The 24,943-nt window shown below is 46.1% G+C and overlaps 1 protein-coding gene across 4 annotated transcripts in view; it reads right to left on the bottom strand.

Annotated features, from left to right (window-relative positions):
- Positions 1 to 24,943, bottom strand: part of LOC142291162 (CD99 antigen-like protein 2) — a 102,332-nt gene that overhangs the window by 8,135 nt on the left and 69,254 nt on the right. For 3 of the 4 annotated variants that reach the window (XM_075335469.1, XM_075335470.1, XM_075335471.1), the window contains 6 exons: positions 24,327 to 24,359; positions 21,899 to 21,961; positions 20,806 to 20,859; positions 9,391 to 9,411; positions 2,585 to 2,608; positions 1,379 to 1,402 (listed from right to left, as the gene is read on the bottom strand). In XM_075335469.1, the coding sequence (XP_075191584.1) occupies positions 1,379 to 1,402; positions 2,585 to 2,608; positions 9,391 to 9,411; positions 20,806 to 20,859; positions 21,899 to 21,961; positions 24,327 to 24,359 (219 nt within the window). The remainder of the gene's footprint in view (positions 1 to 1,378; positions 1,403 to 2,584; positions 2,609 to 9,390; positions 9,412 to 20,805; positions 20,860 to 21,898; positions 21,962 to 24,326; positions 24,360 to 24,943) is intronic. The other variant, XM_075335472.1, reaches the window with a different exon arrangement.

The raw sequence follows: 24,943 nt of genomic DNA, 5'->3' as shown, positions 1-24,943 counted from the left end.
TTGGTTGGTAAGAGGACGGACATTCCTCTGGCCATGAACAAAACAAAGTTTAGTGGATTACCCACCAGGGGTTGAGATTTTTATTTGTAGGTTTGTATTATTGAACGTTCAATAAAAATGTATCTAAGGAGTTTATAACACCTCATTTGCTTTTACTGACATGGAGCCATGATACGGATTATCTGTGGAGAAACGATTATTTGCCCCTATACAGTTTTTTAGCAGAACATCCCCAGTTTACAGAAGAGGAGGAGCTGCTAATAAATGATTATGTCCACCTAAGGGGTGCTTCACACACAGCGAGCTCGCTGCCGAGATCGCTGCTGAGTCACGCTTTTTGTGACGCAGCAGTGACCTCATTAGCGATCTCGCTGTGTGCGACAATGAGCAGCGATCTGGCCCCTGCTGCGAGATCGCTGCTCGTTACACACAGCCCTGGTTCGTTTTCTTCAAAGCCGCTCTCCTGCTGTGACACACAGATCGCTGTGTGTGACAGCAAGAGAGCGACAAATGAAGCGAGCAGGGAGCAGGAGCCGGCGTCTGACAGCTGAGGTAAGCTGTATCCAAGATAAACATCGGGTAACCAAGGTGGTTACCCGATATTTACCTTAGTTACCAGCCTCCGCAGCTCTCACGCTGCCTGTGCTGCCGGCTCCGGCTCTCTGCACATGTAGCTGCTGTACACATCGGGTTAATTAACCCGATGTGTACAGCAGCTAGGAGAGCAAGGAGCCAGCGCTCAGTGTGCGCGGCTCCCTGCTCTCTGCACATGTAGCTGCATTACACATCGGGTTAATTAACCCGATGTGTAATGCAGCTAGGAGAGCAAGGAGCCAGCGCTCAGTGTGCGCGGCTCCCGGCTCCCTGCTCACACTGGTAACTAATGTAAACATCGGGTAACCATACCCGATGTTTACCTTAGTTACCAGTCTCCGCAGCTTCCAGACGGCGGCTCCGTGCAAGCGCAGCGTCGCTTGCACGTCGCTGCTGGCTGGGGGCTGTTCACTGGTCGCTGGTGAGATCTGCCTGTTTGACAGCTCACCAGCGACCATGTAGCGATGCAGCAGCGATCCTGACCAGGTCAGATCGCTGGTCGGATCGCTGCTGCATCGCTAAAGTGTGAAGGTACCCTAAAAGGTGTGATCAAACAACGAAAAAGGTTTGCTGGGTGGACATTTTTATACAGGGTGATTATGCGGAATGACTGCTCATATGAACCATTGTCACTTGTAATGGTATTCACCCAAAGTAAATCCACATAAAATTGATCCTGACCAAGTCACGTAGCCCCTAGTGGAGTTGGCGGTGAAACTAATATTTCCAAAGGTAATTGACACACAATTACTATAAATTCTAAAACTTGTAAAACAGGCATTACCTTCTTCACTTTGTTCACTTTCACCTGAAATAAGATAAAGGCAGTTAATGTAGCTCAGTCAGTTCTTGTTCTGCAGGTCTTAACTCACATTCTACAGAAGAAGCATGCATCATGTTAGGAGAGCAGCGGAAACACATGCACTTAGCAGACGGAAGACCACACCGACTGTTAGCAAAAGCTTATTTAAGGCATTTTAGTATTCGAGGCAACTTCACAGGTAGAAATTGATCTGAGGGCGCCTCTAACTTAGAATTTAGATAAAGTATACAACATTTTGAAATTGTGCTCTCAGCAAGACCCTAAAACAGCAATGCCATAACACTCACACCAATAACTACCCCGCAGAGGACGTCATAGATCTCAATCTTAATCTATCACGGAACATAAGAAATGGTCCCACAGCATCTAGTACAGAATACAGGCTGTTTTTGCAAACAGAGGGAGTCTGATAGGATTTCATTAATCCATTAAAGGCCTTATTTTGGCCTTAATTTAGATTTATATTTTTCATTATTGCTTTGCAGGAGTCTTTTTTTTTGTCGTTATAGCTGTAGAAGGGCTTGTTTTTGGCGGGCTGTGTCGTATTTTTCAGTGGCACCATTTGGGGCTGCAAAAGCCTTTTATTGGAAGAAATAATTCTGTTCTTTGACATTTTATACTCTTCAAATGCTGTACCCCAATAACTATTCTGTGGGGCAACACAATTACGGAGATTTCAAATTAATGTAGTTTCCTGATTTATTACTATTGTTCAATAACTATACCATTTGCAAAAAAGTAACTTGCTTTGGGTTGCCATTCTGAGCCATATGGGAAACATTTTTCCATTTCTGAGCAGTATGAGGGCTTATTTTTGGGGTGGCAGTATAAGCTGCTCCCATTTTTGTGTAGACAATTTTTTTATCACTTTACTTTCAGTGGTAGGAGGGAGGAACACAACTAACTTATTTGGTGGGGGTGCATAAAATGGCACCACTGCAAACACTCTCAGCACTCATTGCCCACTGCTGGGTCTGTGCCACCAGTAGGAATTGGGTGCTGTTCAATATCAGGAGCCCTGAGATTCACTGCCTTTTCAAGTCCTAATGGAAACTGCTGCCATTAGGATGTGATATGGCCGTGCTGTGATGGCACGTGGTTAAGGTATTGCTGAGTGATTAAGAATTACACCAATACACAATAATGAGGAAAAGTATGGAAACATACCATGTGCTGGTTGCAATGCACGACCTAGCAAAAGTTGCAAATACAGGCATGATTAGTGAAAGCTAATGATTAGTAATGGGTGATCCCAAACTGTAAAGTTTGGGGTCCATTCCAGACACCTAGTGTCCGTGCACGGACCCTAAACACTGACTTCTCAGAGAAGTCAGTCTTACTGTTTAGGTTCGGCCACCCGGAAAAATAAAATAAAAGTTAAAATAGAAACTGAAACAGAAGAATTATACTTACAAGAGTCTCCCGTGCAGCTCCCACTGCTTCCGGGTCAGCTCATTAGCTTTCATGCATATTTCACTGTTTCCCCCATCCTGCGACTGCTTGCAGTCAGACTCTGTGTCGGTGTCTGCTCTGGTTCCTACAGTACCCCAGTTGTGACCTCAGTTGAACTGACCATTGGTGAAGTCATTAAACTCAGTGACCTCACCTCAGATGACGTAATCTAATTCAATGCCAGATTACAGGATTAGGCAATGTGTGCACATTGAGTATTTGGGTGTAGACATTTCTGCACCAAAGCTGCAGCTCATGGAAAAAAAAAAAAAAAAAAAAAAAAGCACCTAAATTGCATCAAAAGGCATATGGTATTGGTGCGTTTTTTTTCCCCAGGAGATGCAGGTTTGGTGCAGATATTTGTTGCAGAAACCTGCATCTATTGGCAGAAAAATGCATCGGGTATTGATGCGTTTTTCTGCCAGGAGCTGCAGATATGAAACTTGTTGCAGAAATGAACACTAAGGGCTCATGCGCACGTTGCGTAATTGCATGCAATAATTGCACTGCTAAAATTTGACCCAAATCCATGCATTCATAAAATAAGCATGTCAATTATTTCTGCGTTCTGGATGCAGCTCGCATTCTGTCTATGGTGGGGCAGCATCCTGAGCGCATGAAATCGGCTTTTCTTAAAAATACTGCATTCATTATGCAGAGTTTCTTCAGCGTTTTGAAGCGCACATGTGCTGTCAAATCGCTGCAGGATATTCAGCAGTTACGTGCGCATGAGCCCTAAAACTGCATCTTCTGGCAGAGAAACATCAAAAACAGATCATGATTTTTGGTGCATTTTTCTGCCAGGAGATGCAGATTTTCTGCAACCAAATACCCAACATACACACATAGTCTAATCCGGAAATCTGGCTTTGAGTTCAACTCAGGTGAGTTCATAGAGTTCACCTGAGGCTAGTTCACCAAGTTCATTGAGTTAAGGTCACAGCTGGAGTAATGCGGGACGTCACCACTCAGAGCTGCAGCTCAGTCAATGTGTCCCTAATGGCTGCAGTGAGCGGTCACGTTTGCTAATGTGACCATGCACTGCGACCTCAGATGCAGCAGAGCCAGGATCGTGGTGGGACCTCATGTGGTAATACATTGGAACTGCAGGGTTGTTTTAGGGGTTAATAAATTGGAGAAAGAGGGTGTTTTTTATTAATATTTAAAAAAAAAAAAAAAAAAAAAAAAAGGATATTTGTGTATTTTGTCTTAATTTCTCTTGACATAAGAGGGTTAGTAATGGGGGGAGGGGTTGTGATTCAGACCCCTACCGATTGCTAATCTAGGGCTTGAGGACAGCTGTATTTTAAACAAATCACAGCTGTCATTTACTCCGATTGCCACTGCACTAGTGCAATTTGGATGAGCTGGTTAAAAGTCGGAATTGTCGCATCTAATGGTGGCTGTGGGCTGCCATTTTTAGGTCGGGGAGGGCCCAATAACTATGTGCCTCCTCAGCTTAAGAATGCCAGCCTCTGTCAACTTTATCTTAGCTGGATATGAAAAATTGGGGGAACCGCACACAGTTTTTAAAATTATTTATCTAAAAACACAAAAAAAAAAAAAAAGACGGGATCCCTCCTATTTTGATACACAGCTGATAAAACGCACACAGCTGGTGGTTGCAGCCTTTAGCTGTCTTGTTTATCTGCACAGGATATCAATATATGGGGGACCCTACGCCATTTTTTCCCCAATTATTTATTTTTACACTTCACAACCAATCACAGACACCGGCAGTCTGACTGACTGCAACCAATTAAAGAAGTGGTCTCACAGGGTGGGCGGGGAAAGCAGTGAATATGCATGAGAGCTAATGAGCAGACCCGGAAGCAGTGTGATAGCTGCGTGGGAGTATGACTGTCCTGCTATGCAGCCACCTAGCCCTTATTATTACCAATTTACAACGTACAAAAGTTCGGGTCCCCATAGACTTAAATGGGGTTCAGCCTGCAGGCTCATTTTAGGGTTCAAGTCCGGTCCCGAACTGGAATTTTTTTTTTTATTCTGGGCAGACCAGTCGAACCTGAACATTTTCGGGTTCGCTCATCTCTACTAATGATAAGTTAGGCTAAGTTGCCACAATGACTATTTAGTGCATTTATTCCACTGTATATTTTTGAGTGACAAAAAAAAAAAAAAAAAAAAAAAAAAACGAACATTAAAATCAGCAGCAGAAAACAGAAAAAAAAAAAACTGTGGTAAAATCGCAATTAAAAATGTAAGCTTGTTTAGCTAAAGTGGTGAAGAAATGCTACAGAAAAACAACCGCATCAATTACGCCTCAATTACTCAGTTTGGGAACATGAAAGATCAGATTAAAGGGGCTGCCCTCTGCTCCGACAATCCCTTCTCAATCCATATGTTTCACCCTTTTACAATAATAACACTTGTACTCACCTTGGTCCCGGTGCTCTTCTAGCAGTGCTGATCCCAATACTGCGTTATAGTGTTATTTCATGCGATTTCTGCGGGGGTCAGCACTCGGTTCACTCACCCCTCCATCGGGGACTGCTTACATCCAGAGGGAGTGTCCGCTGCTGCTATATCACTTTCTCAGGATATATGTGATATGTCCAAAGGCGGGGAGAGTGAACGGCCGCTGACTGGCGGAGGGATCGAGTGACGCAACACTGTTACGTGATCCTGGGAGAGACACTATACAAACTGCAGAAAGGACGCCGGCCCCGGAGGGGAGAATAAGTGTTATTTAAAAAGGCGGAAATATGCATATTCAGAGTCAGGGTAATGTGCAACCCCTTTAATGGTGGCACTATTTATGGAGTAGTCAGATTTGTATCTTACAGCTTTATTGTAATGGGCAGTTGGCACCTCCAAGATCTTCCTCAACACATATGCAGACGCCATTTTTCCCAGTGCAAAAACTGTTGCAAGGTAAGCGGCACACCAAATTTATGCAATAATTTGTAACTTTTTGTTGTTTTCTTAACAGGTCATATTGGCGGAGATGGGGCCCTGTGTGGCCCAACAATGTATTACAGTTTACACCAGAAAGCAGTGTAAACTATAGTCCAAAGCTATGCACCGCACATAACCTCACTTATTAAGGGGATGCACCTATTAATAAATCTTATGCCAGGGTGCGTTTTGTTAAAGGGAACCTGTCACCCAATTCATGCTGCCCAAAATACAAGCAGCATGAATCTGAGCCTCATTGCATGGTTGCAGCCCGGTGTATTTTTCTCCAAAATGCTCTGGTGTCTCCAAGAAAACTTAAAGATCCAGCCGGGGACTACAGCTGAAGACAAGACTAGCCTGGCTGCTCTAAGGCTGGCTTTTCCTCATTGCTGCTGCAGGTGATTGACAGGACAGATCTATCAATCACCTAGAGCAGCACTGGGAGAAGCCGGCCGGGGTACAACCGGACTAATCTCCTGTCTGCCTCTGTAAAAGGGACTATCAGGTTTCTGCTACATAATCAGAGAGCATTATGGTGATCACATGAAGGATAACACCTGCAAGAAATTTGTAGGTTCTCCCTGTGTTTTCCTTCGGGCACTCCGGTTTCCTAGCACACTCCAAAGATATACAGTGGAACCTTGGTTAACGAGAACAATCCGTTCTGGAAGTGTGCTTGTTAACCAAGTTACTCGTTCAACAAAGCAAGATTTCGCATAGGAAATAACGCAAGCTCAGACAATTCGGTCAACAACTTGTTAAATGTCCCATCCTGGTCCCCTATTGTGCCATTCCATACACACACACACATTATGCTCACCTTACCTTCCGTTCCATCGCCGGCCTGCTGGAACTTGCAGTTCGCCGGTACAGGATCTGTATCGGGTAACCATCACGACGAGGGAGGAACTTCTGCTGCCAGAGCGCTGACGTCAAAGGCAGGAGCCACTTGCCTCTGATTGACCAGCGTACTGCCTTTAAGTAGCGGCTGACAGGGGAAGTTCCTGCCTCGTCGCGATGCTTGCCGATACACAGCCTATACCGGCGAACTACAAGACCCAGGAGGCGGCGATGGAACGGAAGGTACACATAATATGCTCACCTTACCTTCCGTTCCATCGCCGGCCCCATGGTTCTTGCAGTTCGCCGCGAGGATTCCTCCCTCGTCGTGATGTACCGGCGAACTACAAGAACCATGAGGCCGGCGATGGAACGGAAAGTAAGTTGAGCATAATACTGCATGTGTGTGCGTACGTGTTTATTTGTGTGTGTTTTGTGCGTGCTTGTGTGGACTGCAAGAGCGGGTCAGAGCACGGTGGATGTACGGAACCGGAAGTGTGTGCACTGAGGATTTTGCTCATACAGCAAAGCTTGCTCGTAAACAGAGTTACAAATTTACAGCAAACTTTGCTCGTTAAGCAAGATTCTCATTAACTGTGTTAACTCGTTAAGCGAAGTTCCACTGTACAAATAGGGAAACTATATTGTGAGCGCCAATGAGGACAGCAATGATCAGTAAAAGCACTGTGGAATGAATAGTGCTATAAAAGTAAAAAAAAAAAAAAAAAAAATGAAAATGTAGGGGCTGAGCGCCTGATTCCAGGGATGTGCACAACTAGAACCATTTCCTATATTTCATTCTCCAATACAACTCTGTTTTTACATACAGAATTTATAGAGGAGGAAAATTCGAAACCATGCTCTAAAAAGGTAAAGAACATTTAAAGGGGACATAAACCAGTTCAAAAGTGGGCAGTTTGTGCTCCTTTTTTATTCCCGCTGCACCTAAATATGCTGGGATTTTTTTATCTGCTTCACAGCTCCAGAGATATGGGCCTTTTATTTAACAAGCACAGTATTATACAATTGATAAGCTTTACCAAGGGGGCACTGCTCACAGGATAATAATGCAGATTCGCCTGATACCACCATTTCCAGAGAACAATGCCCCCCTTGCTAAATAGTATAAGAATTTGCATGGTGGGTACATTACATATACACGTCCAGATCTCTGGAGTTGTATGATGGATTTAAAGGAAAAAAAAAAAAAAAAAAACAACAATGTAGTACTCTGGGGAGCAGTGCAAGTAAAATAAGGATAACAAATTGCAACTTTTGACCTGGAGATAGGTGCTCCAAATTTACTTGTTTGTTTTTTACTTTCAGAATCAAATTTTACATTGGGGAACTGGTAATAAAGTGGATAAGGAAGTAAAAAGGTCTAAAACATCAAAATTATTATGTTATGTAATACATAAGCCAGATCATAGATACCCACACTTTGCACTGACGAGGGGCAATCACCCCGAAACACCGTGTCTGCAAATTGGGATTCTGATCTGGCAATAAATCCCAAGGGCGGCTTTGCACGTTGCAACATCGCACATGCGATGTCGGTGGGGTCAAATCGAAAGTGACGCACATCTGGCGTCACTTTCGACATCGTTGTGTGTAAATCCTAGATGATACGATTAACAAGCGCAAAAGCGCCATTATCGTATCATCAGTGTAGGCTCCGACTTTTTCATAATTACGCTGCCGCGACAGCTACGATGCTGTTCCTCGTTCCTGAGGCAGCACACATTGCTGAGTGTAAAGCCGCAGGAGCGAGGAACATCTCCTTACCTGCCGCCGGCGGCTATACGGAAGGAAGGAGGTGGGCGGGATGTTTACATCCTGCTCATCTACGCCCCTCCGCCGCTATTGGCCGCCTGCCGTGTGACGTCGCTATGACGCCGCACGACTCGCCCCCTTAGGAAGGAGGCGTGTCGCCGGCCAGAGCGACGGTCGCAGGGCAGGTAAGTGCATGTGAAGCTGGCGTAGCGATAATTTTCGTTACGCCAGCTATCACAAGATATCGTACCTGCGACGGGGGCGAGGACTATCGCGTGCGACATCGCAGCATCGGCTTGCGATGTCGCAACGTGCAAAGCCTGCCTAAGTCTTAAGGCCCAGTCACACACAGATAAATCTTTGGCAGATCTGTGGTTGCAGTGAAATCATGAACATATTGTTCCATTTGTAAACAGCCACAAACCTGGCACTGATTGTCCACAATTTCAGATCTGCCACAGATCTGCCTCTGTGTGACAGGGCCTCTATGAAAAGGCTTGTTTAAAAAGCCCCTTTTGACTTTTAGAATTGCTACTTCCAATAGGTGGCGCTAGAGTTTGTCTCCTTCCTCACCGGAGGGACAATTTGAATATGTCATACACATACATTTAAAATTTGTTTTTCAGAATCAAAACTGTACATGAAAGGAAAAAAAAAAAAAAGAAAATTGGCATAGCTGCTTCGGCAAAGCAGGTGAGCGGCATCGCATTGTGCAGGACAACCTTTTTTCAAGCCCAAGCAGTTATAACTGGCCGTAAAATGGCTTTAGATGATGTAATAAAGCAAGGTGGAGCGTTATTAGCGTTACCATTAATCAATGCTCTATGCTGCGGATCATCAAAGCTCATACAGTTTGGACTCATTAATGCAGTTTAATGTATTGTACAAGCTTTCATGCACATATGAAGCATCACTCTGCTGCAATGAAACATTGCCACTGTTACTTATATATTAAAGGCTTGCTAGCCAATACGAAATCTGCCACTTACCCTTTGGACCAGCTTCATGATCTGCAATAAAGAAACATATATGAAAAACAAAAGGCATGTAACTGCTTAACTTCTCTATATACTATGATACCAGATGGAGGCTCACATTATGCTGCCCAAAATCAATATAGACAAGCACATAAAGGCACTTTACACGCTGCGATCTCACTAGCGAGATAGCAAGCGATCGTACCCGCCCCCGTTGGTTGTGCGACACGGGCAAATCGCTGCCCGTGTCGCACAACCTCGCTTAACCCAGTCACATGAACTTACCTGCCCTGCGACGTCGCTCTGGCCGGCGAACCGCCTCCTTTCTAAGGGGGCGGTTCGTGCGGCGTCACAGCGACGTCACACGGCAGGCGGCCAATAGATGCGGAGGGGCGGAGATGAGCAGGACGCAGCATCCCACCCACCTCCTTCCTTCCGCATTGCCAGTGGAGGCAGGTAAGGAGATGTTCGTCGCTCCTGCAGTGTCACACACAGCGATGTGTGGTGCCGCAGGAACGACGAACAACATCGTTAATAAGCAGAGAACGATTTTTTGTTTCAGGACGACCTCTCCGCGGCAAACGATTTTGTCTGCTTTTGCGATAGTTTAAGGTCGCTCGTACGTGTCACACACTGAGATATCGTTAATGACGCCGGATGTGCATCACAAACACCGTGACCCCGACGATAATTCACTAACGATATTGCAGCGTGTAAAGTACCCTATAGATCAAGCAATTATTCTCCTATCTAGTAGAAAGACAAATGCCTTTGGCTGGAATACCCCCTTAAGGCTATGTGCGCATGCTGCGGATTTTACCGCGGATTTGCTGCAGAAAATGCGTCTAACATTGCTGCAGTCATTCCCCAGCAAGTCCTATGGGTTTTAAAAAATGCTCACTGTGTTTTTTTTATACCCGCTGATTTTCCGCTGCGGAATTAATGAGCATGTCACTTCTTTTCCGCAGGTACCTGTGTTTTTTGCCATAGATAATGGTAAAAATCCGCAGGGACCAACCTGTGGAAAATCCGCAACAAATCCGTGGCAAACCACGGGTGCGGGATTATTTAAGAGGGTCCGTTTTTTTCTTAAGAAATAGTCACTTTCTAGTGTGCACATAGCCTAAAGACGTTTTTCATCATTTAAGGCATTATAAAACTGGAGTGTGACAGTGGAGATCTGCACTCACTAATCCGAGGAAATCACTTGCTTTGTTCAGCAGAGAGCAGATCATGGATTTTTGATTTACCGTCCCTTTAATAACAAATCATCTTCTAAATTGAATAGTTTATATGTCAGCCTATATAGAACAACCAAAGAAGGCACAGACAAAATGTATAATTTTATTAAGAATGAAAATATGTAAAAAGTGTAACAAAAATACACATATATAAAATGGTGAAAAAAACCACACACACAAAAAACATGTTCTGTACTGCAGTGTGACTACAGACATCAGATAAAATCACTACTAAGCATCAAAAAAAAGCATCACAGGGTATAAATGTAATAGTGATATAAATACAAGCCATGTTTTTTGTCTTTTTCTTATCATTATACAGTATATTTGTATGTTTGTAATACATTTTATTTCTGTGCCTCCTTGGTTGTTCTATATAGGTTGACATTATTTGGTTTGCTGTGAATATGATTTGATGGCGCGTTTTGGTTTTTTGGTTTATTATTTAACTGTAAATTTAAATATAAATACACACACACACATATACATACATACATACATACATATATACACACACACATACATATATAAAAACATACACACATATATATATACATACACACTCACATATACATATATACATACATTATATTATATATATATATATATATATATATATATATATATATATATATATATACACACACACACACACACACACACGTATATATACACACATATACATATATATAAAATTAATTAACTACTGCCAAGTCTCTGTGCAAACAATGTTACCCAAGCATCACAGCTTTGTCTTGTGGTGGACGTTGCCAAGTGATGTACAAAAACAGGAAAACAACAAGTCGGTATGTAAAGAATGAAATGTGTCTATAGTAAAACTATTTGCCAGTGAGGAAGTCCAGCACTTGTAAGGAAATCCTATTTATGTGTGCTGAAAGAAGCAATTGCAAGCAAACCCTTTCTAGGAGTGGCCCGCAGTACACTATACAAATTTCAGTGCTCTGTTCTGCCGGTCGGGGACATTCTGCAACACTGTACAGGTCCAGTACTCGCCAACCCGTTTGTCGTGGTGGGCCAACACAAACTTATGATCACAGCTGCATCTGTCTTAACGCAGCCCGATTGTAGGAAAATCAGTCACATGTACCACCCTATTGCTTATCATTAGTCCACACAAAAAAACATGCACCAAAAGTCCACATTTTGGAAGCTGTAGCCCCTTTAGGAATCTTGGTAATTAACAGTAGGATTCCATTTCCCAGTTTTTTTCTGTTTTTGGTGAGGAACTAAAGCTAGGTTCACACATAGCGACAGCGACATCGCTGTTACGTCACCATTTTCTGTGACGTAACAGCGACCTTGTAAGTCGCTGTTATGATCGCTGCTTAGCTGTCAAACACAGCGACGCAGCAGCGATCATAACGTCGCTACATGTGCAGAGAGCAGGGAGCCGCGCACACTGCTTACCGCTGGCTCCTTGCTCTCCTAGCTACAGTACACATAGGGTTAATTACCCGATGCGTACTGCAGCTACATGTGCACAGAGCAGGAGCCGGCACTAGCAGCAAGAGCGGCAGAGGCTGGTAACGAAGGTAAATATCGGGTAACCAGGGAAAGGTCTTCCCTTGGTTACCCGATGTTTACAGTGATTACAGCTTTCCGCAGCTGCCAGACGCCGGCTCCTGCTCCCTGCTCGCTTCATTTCGTCGCTCTCTCGCTGTCACACACAGCGATGTGTGCTTCACAGCGGGAGAGCGACGACGAAAAAATGAAGCAGGACATTCAGCAATGAGCAACGACCTCACAGCAGGGGCCAGCTCGTTGCTGGATGTCACACACAGCGACAGCGACGGGACGTCGCTGCAACGTCACAGAAAATGGTGACGTAGCAGCGACGTCGTTGTCGTCGTCGCTGTGTGTGACACCACCTTTAGGGGTAAAGTTGCTCCCTGTTAAGAGCACCAAATATACTTGGGCTATTTCTTTGCCATGCAATGACCCCCTGAGGATTTATATAAAAAAGATATGTACATTGGGAAAGGGAAAAAAAAATATTCTTTAAAAAACTATTTGATTTTATTTCTCCCCTCTAGCCCCTAAAGGGTGCTTTACACGCTGTGACATCGCTAGTGATCTCGTTAGCGATGTAACACGCCAGATCGCACATACGATTTGCCGAGATCGCACATGTGATCGGCGCTACAAAAATGACCTATGTGCGATCTCGGCAAATCTTATCTGCGATCTGGCGTGTCACATGTCGATGTCGCAGCATGTAAAGCCCCCTTAAGACCTAATTAAATAAAAAGAGTAGCCACAATTTGTTACACAGTTTCTTCCAAGTACAGATATACCCTATATGTGGCCATACCCTACGGTTCGGCACATGGCATGGCTCAGAACAGAAAGGCACTATTTGGCTATTGGAGAGCAAGTTTGGAGGGAATGGTTTTCGAACACCATGTTTCCTTTGCAGAACTCCTACAGTGCTGACGTACCAGAAGCGATCAATATTAGAGATTTGTCCCCACTAAGTTCATGCCAGGAGTGTAGGATCTTAGAGACGTGACATTTAGTGTGGAGATGAGGGGCCTTAGGTTGTGAAGGTGATCAGGTCATGGATCACTGCTTGGGAGGGTTTACGCATTATTAGTGAAATTCAGGTGGTTATTTGGGAATGTGATCTGGCTGGCTCTTTCATTAGAGCCCCCATAACCGTATCCATCCCATAGTTCAGGGTGGCTTTTCAACAAGGCAAATTAGGCGCTCTGTATCAATTTATGGTGTGATTACCCAAGATATAGGCTACCAACAAAACTAAAATCGTCCAAGCTAATCAAGCCAGGCTCAGAAAAGCGAATAAAAAAAAAAAAAATATAGTCTCAAAAAGAAATTTCCATTACATCTCCTAACAATAATTATTAAATCACCTTCGCACATCAATGGCATCTTCAGGCTATCTGGAATTTACACAAAAGACTTCTATGAGTAACTTTGATCAAAGTTTGCAGCACCATAGACTTATGTGTGCAGTTAGGACACAAACAAGAAAAATGGATATCTGAACGAGGCCTCGAGTATGGACATATTTTAGTCCCCAAATGTGATCATTAGTTCCATCTAATAGGAAAGCACTACGATTAACACATGAAAACACATTCTCTGAAGGATGGAGAAGGTGCATGAAAACCCAAAAAAAGCATTAAAACAGGTCTATTTTATTATGAAAGATTAAAATACAAACATATGAAAAAAGGCAAGGAATCCTCAGAAAAATGGGGGCACTGTCATCTAGGTATAGACATAAGTATACAGGGACTGCTGAAAGTATGGTAGGAAAAGTGTCAGCATGGAAGAAAAAGTAGATCTGGGTCTTTAATAGGGTATGTATAATTTACAATACCCACTCAAAGTTAATGGTGAAGTGAGAGAAGTATATGGAGGAGGAACTTGTATAAATAAAATTATATCAAATAGCAGTGATGTTCTTACTAAAATAATAATAACTGTTGCATGAAACACAAATTGCATCATAGGTTAAAAGCGTACAGACAATATCTAATACCTAGAGCAGTGATGGCGAACCTATGGCAGGCGTGCCAGACTGGGCACACAGAGCCCTTTCTGCCGGCACGCGCGCTGTCGCCACACTCAGCCACTTTGAACTGGCGATGTGATCGCGTGTCGACAGTTCAAAGTTGTGTTGAGCAGAGGAGACATTTCTCCTCCCTCTGACACTCCTCTCCTAGGCCGCAGGCCTGTTGCCTAGGAGACGGAGGAGCGTCAAAGCGTCGCCGGCGTCTTGTGGCCGCGCAGAAACTGACTGAGGACCCAGCGGCGCACAGCAGTTGAGCAGGAGCTGGAAGGTGAGTTAACTGTGTGCGGCTGTGCCAAGGTGTGGGGGGACAGGGACAGCGCGGGGCAAACATGGACAGCGCGGGGCAAACATGGACAGCGCGGGGCAAACATGGACAGCGCGGGGCAAACATGGACAGCGCGGGGCAAACATGGACAGCGCGGGGCAAACATGGACAGCGCGGGGCAAACATGGACAGCGCGGGGCAAACATGGACAGCGCGGGGCAAACATGGACAGCGCGGGGCAAACTTGGACAGCGCGGGGCAAACTTGGACAGCGCGGGGCAAACTTGGACAGCGCGGGGCAAACTTGGACAGCGCGGGGCAAACTTGGACAGCGCGGGGCAAACTTGGACAGCGCGGGGCAAACTTGGACAGCGCGGGGCAAACTTGGACAGCGCGGGGCAAACTTGGACAGCGCGGGGCAAACTTGGACAGCGCGGGGCAAACTTGGACAGCGCGGGGCAAACTTGGACAGCGCGGGGCAAACTTGGACAGCGCGGGGCAAACTTGGACAGCGCGGGGCAAACTTGGACAGCGCGGGGCAAACTTGGACAGCGCGGGGCAAACTTGGACAGCGCGGGGCAAACTTGGACAGCGCGGGGCAAACTTGGACAGCGCGGGGCAAACTTGGACAGCGCGGGGCAAACTTGGACAGCGCGGGGCAAACTTGGACAGCGCGGGGCAAACTTGGACAGCGCGGGGCAAACTTGGACAGCGCGGGGCAAACTTGGACAGCGCGGGGCAAACTTGGACAGCGCGGGGCAAACTTGGACAGCGCGGGGCAAACTTGGACAGCGCGGGGCAAACTTGGACAGCGCGGGGCAAACTTGGACAGCGCGGGGCAAACTTGGACAGCGCGGGGCAAACTTGGACAGCGCGGGGCAAACTTGGACAGCGCGGGGCAAACTTGGACAGCGCGGGGCAAACTTGGACAGCGCGGGGCAAACTTGGACAGCGCGGGGCAAACTTGGACAGCGCGGGGCAAACTTGGACAGCGCGGGGCAAACTTGGACAGCGCGGGGCAAACTTGGACAGCGCGGGGCAAACTTGGACAGCGCGGGGCAAACTTGGACAGCGCGGGGCAAACTTGGACAGCGCGGGGCAAACTTGGACAGCGCGGGGCAAACTTGGACAGCGCGGGGCAAACTTGGACAGCGCGGGGCAAACTTGGACAGCGCGGGGCAAACATGGACAGCGCGGGGCAAACATGGACAGCGCGGGGCAAACATGGACAGCGCGGGGCAAACATGGACAGCGCGGGGCAAACATGGACAGCGCGGGGCAAACATGGACAGCGCGGGGCAAACATGGACAGCACGGGGCAAACATGGACAGCAAAGATGGAGGGAACCATGCAAAGATGGAGGGAACCATGCAAGGATGGAGGGAACCATGCAAGGATGGAGGGAACCATGCAAGGATGGAGGGAACCATGCAAGGATGGAGGGAACCATGCAAGGATGGAGGGGACCATGCAAGGATGGGGGGAAAACATGGCTGCAAGGATGGGGGGAAAACATGGCTGCAAGGATGGGGTACATTTAGCAGGAAGGGGAACATGCCAGGATGGGGGGGGGGGATACATTTACCAGGATGGGGGAGGGGATAAATTTACCAGGATGGGGAAGGGGGGGATAAATTTACCAGGATGGGGTGGGGGGGATAAATTTACCAGGAGGGGCGAAAACCATGAAAAGGATGGGGGGGGGGGGGACCATGAAAGGATGGGGAGGGGGGGGAAACCATGAAAGGATGGGGAGGGGGGGGAAAACCATGAAAGGACGGGGGGGGGGGGACCATGAAAGGATGGGGGGGGGAACCATGAAAGGATGGGGGGGGGAACCATGAAAGGATGGGGGGGAACCATGAAAGGATGGGGGGGGAACCATGAAAGGATGGGGGGGAACCATGAAAGGATGGGGGGGGGGACATGAAAGGATGGGGGGGGGAACATGAAAGGATGGGGGGGGGAACATGAAAGGATGGGGGGGGGGGAACATGAAAGGATGGGGGGGGGGGGACATGAAAGGATGGGGGGGGGGAACCATGAAAGGATGGGGGGGGGGAACCATGAAAGGATGGGGGGGGGAACCATGAAAGGATGGGGGGGGGAACCATGAAAGGATGGGGGGGGGAACCATGAAAGGATGGGGGGGGAACCATGAAAGGATGGGGGGGAACCATGAAAGGATGGGGGGGGGGACATGAAAGGATGGGGGGGGGGAACATGAAAGGATGGGGGGGGGGGGAACATGAAAGGATGGGGGGGGGGGGGGAACATGAAAGGATGGGGGGGGGGAACATGAAAGGATGGGGGGGGGGGACATGAAAGGATGGGGGGGAACATGAAAGGATGGGGGGGGGGGACATGAAAGGATGGGGGGGAACATGAAAGGATGGGGGGGGAACATGAAAGGATGGGGGGGGAACATGAAAGGATGGGGGGGAACATGAAAGGATGGGGGGGAACATGAAAGGATGGGGGGGAACATGAAAGGATGGGGGGGAACATGAAAGGATGGGGGGGTGGAAACATGAAAGGATGGGGGGGTGGAAACATGAAAGGATGGGGGGGTGGAAACATGAAAGGATGGGGGGGTGGAAACATGAAAGGATGGGGGGGTGGAAACATGAAAGGATGGGGGGGGGCATGAAAGGATGGGGGGGCATGAAAGGATGGGGGGGCATGAAAGGATGGGGGGGTGGACATGAAAGGATGGGGGGGCATGAAAGGATGGGGGGGTGGACATGAAAGGATGGGGGGGTGGAAACATGAAAGGATGGGGGGGTGGAAACATGAAAGGATGGGGGGGGGGGAAACATGAAAGGATGGGGGGGGGGGAAACATGAAAGGATGGGGGGGAACATGAAAGGATGGGGGGGTGGAAACATGAAAGGATGGGGGGGAAACATGAAAGGATGGGGGGGAAACATGAAAGGATGGGGGGGGCATGAAAGGATGGGGGGGCATGAAAGGATGGGGGGGCATGAAAGGATGGGGGGGGTGGACATGAAAGGATGGGGGGGTGGAAACATGAAAGGATGGGGGGGTGGAAACATGAAAGGATGGGGGGGGGGGAAACATGAAAGGATGGGGGGGAACATGAAAGGATGGGGGGGTGGAAACATGAAAGGATGGGGGGGTGGAAACATGAAAGGATGGGGAAACATGAAAGGATGGGGGGGCATGAAAGGATGGGGAAACATGAAAGGATGGGGGGGGGGAAACATGAAAGGATGGGGGGGAAACATGAAAGGATGGGGGGAAACATGAAAGGATGGGGGGAAACATGAAAGGATGGGGGGAAACATGAAAGGATGGGGGGAAACATGAAAGGATGGGGGGAAACATGAAAGGATGGGGGGAAACATGAAAGGATGGGGGGAAACATGAAAGGATGGGGGGAAACATGAAAGGATGGGGGGGGAACATGAAAGGATGGGGGGGAACATGAAAGGATGGGGGGGTGGAAACATGAAAGGATGGGGGGGGGGGGACATGAAAGGATGGGGGGGGGGGACATGAAAGGATGGGGGGGGGACATGAAAGGATGGGGGGGGGGACATGAAAGGATGGGTGGGGGACATGAAAGGATGGGGGGGGGGACATGAAAGGATGGGGGGGAAAACATGCCAGGATGGGGGTACATGAACATGCCTGGATGAGGAAACATGCCAGGATGGGGTACATTTACCAGAATGGAGGACATTTACCAGGAATGGGGTACATGCCGGGATGGAGGAACATTTACCAGGATGGGGAATATGATGGGATGGGACCATGATGGGGACAAATATACCAGAATGTAGTAAATATATGTAAGGATGGGGGACATGTTTACAAGGAAGTGGCCCAGGAAGGGGGACAGAACTACACAATGAAAGGGGAGGGGAGTAACTAACACGTCTTTATGGGTTTTCAGGATATTCAGACTTTGAAATGTAGATGTGGATTACAGGGTGAAATCTGATTGCATTCCATGCTAAAATCTGTCGGCTACATGCGCACGCTGCATCTTTTTGTGTTCACAAACTGCAGCCAAAACTTTACGTTGTCAGAGAGCCTGGAAAGGTCACAACAAATGCTTGTAATTGTAGGTGCGTTTTTGCGGCGTTTTCGGTGCATTTTTGCTGCGTTTTTCACAACATGCGTTTTTGCTGCGTTTTTGTGACAAATGTTGACAAAAACGCAGAAAGAATGAACATGCTGGATTTTTTTGTCACAAACTTTTGACAAATGAAACGCTGACAAATAAACTGCAATATGTGCAAATCTGACTTCTCATAGACTTTGCTGGGAAGTCAAATGTCAGAAAGTTCTGACAACAAAACTGCAGCCAAAAACGCAGCAAAAAACGCAGCACGCGCATGTAGCCTAATATGCTGCAATTTTTTCCAGAAAGATCAATCCAACTGCTGTGTCTGGAAAGGGCAGTAGCAGTGGCTGAGCTTTAATGTGTGGTAAGCAGGCTTGAGCGTGATGCCTCCTGCTGAAGAGAAGAGAAGACGCCAAAAGGTAAGATTAAAATCAATTATTTACATAATAGGATTGATTGGCACTTCAGAAAAAAAAAAAATGGGTTTAGGGCTACAGTTTGGGAACTCGGCCTGCAAAAGGTTCGCCATGACTGACCTAGAGTATATATAGTAATATATACATTGGGTGTGACCAACTGAATTGACCTAGAGTATATATAGTAATATATACATTGGGTGTGACCAACTGAATTACATACATAAATAATCCATGCAGTGGGGTATTGATCAGTTGGTCATTGATGAGGAAATGCTGTACCAATGGAAAATCAATAATAGTAAACACCGTGGCGACACAGAGAAAACCAAGTCTGATTCAATAGACCTGCTAGTGGGAACCTGATGAGGAGTGCCGCTCCCCGATGAGCATTTTACCCTGCTTCCTGAGGGGGTGTATTTACACACAACTCCAGGCACATGTAAGGGAGGTGAGAAGCACACATGTGCCACATCAGACCATTTACATTAGGAAGGTCTGCATGCTAGACGACCTTTGTACCTGACCACACCATCAGTCACAGGCGTCAATGTCTTGCTGGACAAGGGACCAGTGGGGCTCCATGCGGTTCACTCATGAAAGTCAATTCACGCTGAGCAGAAATGATATCCGCCAACGATGATGGAGATATCCAAGAGAGCACTATGCTTCAGCTACTGTTGTTACTGGTGATAGTGGTGTTAGTGTGGGCAAGGGTGTCTAGTCATTACAGAACTGCCCTACTCTTTCTGAATGATACAATGACAATCCCCTACTACATGAGTAACATCAATAATCCAGTTGATGAGGAACAGTTGCTGGAGACTGGGGTGACTCAGATGGAGTGGACTACACTTTCTCCAGACCAGAACCCCATAGAAAGCCTATGGGATCAGCCAAGTCACCGTGTAGAGGCTCATAACTCTGTACCCCAGAAGCTCAATGACCTGAGCGCTGCACTTCAGAGCGGGATGCCATGCCTCTGCAGATAACTCCACTTGTGAACAGCATGACCCGTTGTGGTCAAACTGTAATTAATGCTCGAGGCCACAAGAAAAGTTATTGAGACACTGAATATATCTAGAATCTGTGGTATCCAAGATTCGTCATCTGGTGCAATGAATTATTTGTTCCCTCCATGACACACAGAGTGCCTGTACTTGGTTTGAACAGTCATTCTGTGCAGACCGTCGCTTTAATAAAATGTACACACATCTTTTGAAGCACTGCGTGCAGCCACAGACATGCTTATATGACTAACTACAGCTGGTATTGCTGCCATCAAAGTGTGGTTCATTGAGCTCACAATTTAATTTTCTCCAAATTCAGATCTATAAAGAAACAAAAACCACTGAACACATCAGAACGTGGGAGGAAAGTATAACTCCAGAGGAAACCCACTAATCAAAAGCAGAACATGCAAACTCAGACTCTAGATATTTCTGAAATTGGTTCATACATAGAAACTGAGAAGCAAAAAAACTGAGCCATTTTGCTACTAGTTTAATGCTGAATCTCAGTCTTTCCTTGTCTGTATGTAATACACACATGTATTCCTTAAGAAGAATATGTGCAGAATGGGTTTAAAGCCAACCTGACATATCCCTAAACATTATTAAACAGCAGATATAGGGTTAATCTGCAGGTAAATTGCGTTACAATGCTGTTTGGCCGGCTTACGGAAAGCACAGCTACCGGGTGAAAGTAAACGTTATTCCTTCCAGGAGCCGCCAACCTTCAGTCATAGAGGCGTGCCCAGAAAAGCTACAGTCACCATACAGTTCAGTGAGTGGCGGCTGCAGGCGATTATGCAGTTCATTATTGTGTATGAATGTAGGCGGACATCTCTTACCATCAGGGTTGTCATGGTGCATTCCAGGGTCCATAAGGTCACTGTCACCAAACTCTAGACCGGAAGGAGAAAAGACAGAAGAGGTCAGCAACAAAGACTATAGATGAGATTGATACTTCAGAGAACATATAGCTCAACCTTCTCCTTGTCCTTCCCCAATGTCGTCTTCGGTGATAATTGTGAGATTGCTAGTGGGTCACACTGCTGGTATCTCAACCGATCGTTAGAATGTGCGTCCCTGATCTCCCGTTCTGCATTACCTCTTCCGGGCCTGAGCAGAGAGGCATGGTCACACCCGCGTGCAGCTCCTCCATTTACATTAAATGTATAAAAAAAGCTAATGTCGTGACATGAAGGAAACACAGGCCACAGAAGCAGCAAGATAAATTAGGTAGCTAGGGTACGTGCACACGATCAGTGTTCACAGCGTTTTGGACACAGCATGCTGAAGCTGCGTCCAAAATGCTGCGATGTACAGTACAAGCGTAGTGGGTGGTATTTCTTGAAATCCCGTGCCCACTGTGCTTGTATTTCCAGCAGCAAACACTGACCTGTGGTGCGGTTTTCCGAGCCGCAGCATGTCAATTGCTTGCTGCGGAGTCGCAAGCGTCCTCCATAGGGAGAACACAACTGATCGTGGGCACGGGCCACTGTGGTCTCCTGCAGAGAAGACTCGCAGCCCCGCAAGTCAGGACCCACAGAGTCCAGGACGCAGTGAGTTCTGATCGTGTGCACATACCCTTACTGTACTATATTTTCTGCACTCTGAGAACACACAATATAAATGTGCTTGACTTCCTCCTAGTGGCCCTTTTAAGCCGACACTTCCCCCAGGGCTGAGCACTGGGTACTCAACCCCCGTGTGTACATATACTATTCCAGAGATCTGTAGAGCCAGATTAGCTCGTTATACCACTGTATATATTACATACACCATGCTGTACATAGAAGATCACTACTGACACTGACACCAGCCCTGGTCCTCACAGAGACCTAGAATATAATTTCCATGTGTCACATTTTTATACAAATGGATGCTACTTGCTAGATTAAGGATAAAGTTTGGAGACGTCCAGTGTAGGAGCTTACTTACCACCTCCACCACCACCACCACCACCATGACCCGGTTGAGGTTTCACAGTCGGCTGGTGTGTATCTTTAAAACAAATACAGAAAAGAATAACTCTCAGGTATATCAATTCCAGGTATCCCAGGTTCTGTTCTTACAACACCGTGCCCGGAGAGGAACAATCCTGTGCAGAAAGTAGTATGCTGGCTCTGTTCAGTGCACCTTCCCACCCGCTTGTTTTCCATCACTACCCTTCTCTGACTAGGAAGCCAGAGATGTCAATCAAAGAAGAGGGGAAGATGGAGATAGAGGGAAAACAAGCAGGTGGGACGGTGCATTTAAATCTCCACTCCAGCATTTTGAGTGTTTTTCAGTGCATGTTCATCAAAGCCCCCTGTCCCTCTACTTACTCACTCACTCTCTGGCATCTTCGTCTTTTTTTGGTGTCACTCCAGCCCCATCAGTGCCATCTTGTGCCTGTAACTTCTGACTGGCTGGAAGTCAGAAATTACATCAAACTCTTGATGGAAGTCTATGAGAGCCAGATCTCCCTGACCTGTGGTGCGGTTTTCCTCAGGAGAACGTAAGAGAGAGACCGCAGCACCCTGAACTCCGATTGTGGGCGTTTTCATGTGGAAGAGCCTCGCGGCCCTGTAGGTCAGGACCTGCCGCGTCCAGGACAAAACAGGTCCTGATCATGGGCACATACCCTTAGAAAAGAGCTGCGTTTTTTTAAAACAACAACAGGTCACTTCTTAGAGCGCTATAATTTTTTTTCTCACCATAGAAAGCAATAAGTGCATGCAAAAACGCAACAAAAATGCAACTATGAAATTTTGATGCTTTTTTTTTTTTAATAAAACTAACATCCTGCACTGTGGAGGGGGGGCAGACTGGAGATAACATTTTCAGTGTTTATATGATGTTAATCACCAGGGTATAGACAAGTGATTGTTCATGTGACCGGCATACAGACGCTGCTCAGCTACACACAGGATAAAACTAAGAGATAAAACATACTGCAGTTGAAGCATTTGCACATGACTAACGCCAAATGTCCGTATGACTTTACATAGCTGTGGGGATAGAGGTTTCCTCCAATTTTGGCTTAGTACAGTAGGGTAGCTATCACTATGTAGTGTACAGTACATTCTGCGATCAGTCACCACTGATTTATATTTTTGGGGCGTCCAGGCATTTTTGACTTCCCAAGCTCACCAGTGGGCCTTTTTTTTTTTTTTGCAGAATGTACAAAACTGTTGATTTGTACAAAACTGTTGATTTGGCAACTCCTAACATTTTTGCTAACTGATGGATTAGTTATTTTTTTTAGCCTAATGTTGATCTGTTTCTCTTTTGTTTACAGTTCCTTTGACCAAATTTTGTGGGTTCACAGCAACAGCTTCCAAATGTACATACTACACCTGGAATCAGCTCCAGACCTCTTACCTGCTTAAGTGATGATCAAGGGAATATGCTCATATAGCTCATTAAAAAGCTTTTAAGATAATTGTCCAATTACATTTGGCACCTTGAAAGAGCTGTAGTTCCTAGATTAGGATTAGTGATGATTGAATACCTCAAATATTCGGGTTTGTGAATATTTTCCGAATAGGTCGCCGCTATGCAAATATTCAATGCGCAATGTAAGTCTATGGGAAGCCCGAATAGTTACAAATAGTTGTTATTTGGGTTTCTCATAGACTTACATTGCACATCGAATATTCGTGAATAGTGGCGACCTATTCGGGAAATATTAGCGAAGCCAAATATTTGAGGTATTCGATCATCCCTAATTAGGATCCAATCAGGATGTGAATACCCTAAAATTAAGGGCTCCCCCACAAGCGTATAACATGGCCGACTGCTATCTGATGTTTTATCGGTCTAGCACTTGCTCCAATGTTATATTATAGGACAGTACAGACCAAACTATTTCGCAGGGGGGAAAAAAAAAAAAAAGTCACTGCATGCCGAGATTGGCAGCTTATATTGGACAGCGTGCACCCGTTCAAGTCTATCGGTGTCTTCAAAATATTGGACTACACTCGGATCACATCCAAGAGCAGTCCGATATATGCCAACACAGACAATGGAGAAGTTGAGGATATTAACTTCGCAATCCTCTCTGCACCTGCGGTCTGATTCTCGCATACAAGAGAATCATAGAATCAGATGACAATAAAATGACATTAGGCTCAAATACAAATCAGAGTTTGAGCTTGGTGTGATTAGCATAATCAGTCCGATTCTCTGCCAGGAGAAAATATACGCCAGCGTGAGAGAGCCCCAAAGCTGATGTATATATGGGCTTAACGTGCAGCCTAACTGCATCTTAAATCTGTTTTGGTAAATAGCTAAAATGTCAAAAACGTGTGCAACTGTCCAAACATTTCTGGACCCAACGGCATATATACATTTTTATATAATAATTATATGTGTATGGTTTTACCATCTCCGCCGAGACCATCTCCCAAGTCAAAATCTTCAAGATTTGCAAAAAGAAAACGAGAAAGCAGATTGTAAACTTTATGGTGAGAACTGGAACCAGGTTTATTATAATTGGAACTAGTTCCGATCAATAGCATCTACACCATGAAGATGACATTTAACCACAACTTGCTTTTAACATGCATTCCTTAGAAGACTTGCCAGCTCTTAAGACATAAAATAATGCGGATATAGGGCACTCCCAGTACTCCCGTATGAATACAATTAAAAAGGAGTGGAGATACCTTTTTAGCTGAGACTTAATTGTTTGTAAGTGCTTGTTTTTCGAAAGAAAAGACAATCTTGAAGCATCCTCTTTTAGAACACCTCATTGTGCCTTTCCGCGGTTATTACTCCTGGAAATGTATGAATAAATTGACAACTGTGCGCTACTATTACCCGTCAACATGATACGTCCATGCACACGGTCACTGTGGATTGGACAATGACCAGCGTGCCAACATTCCAGACAAAGGGAATGGGTAACACCATGCTTAAAATAATTCATACCTTTCTAGTAGAAAAAGAGAACAATGGAGCACAGAATTTTACGAAATGGTGCTCAGAATTGTTATTTTA

This window comes from Anomaloglossus baeobatrachus, chromosome 2 (assembly GCF_048569485.1).
Source record: "Anomaloglossus baeobatrachus isolate aAnoBae1 chromosome 2, aAnoBae1.hap1, whole genome shotgun sequence".
Lineage (NCBI taxonomy): Eukaryota > Metazoa > Chordata > Amphibia > Anura > Aromobatidae > Anomaloglossus > Anomaloglossus baeobatrachus.
The sequence above is the reverse complement of the archived record's forward strand: the minus strand, read 5'-3'. Positions and strand labels throughout refer to the sequence as shown.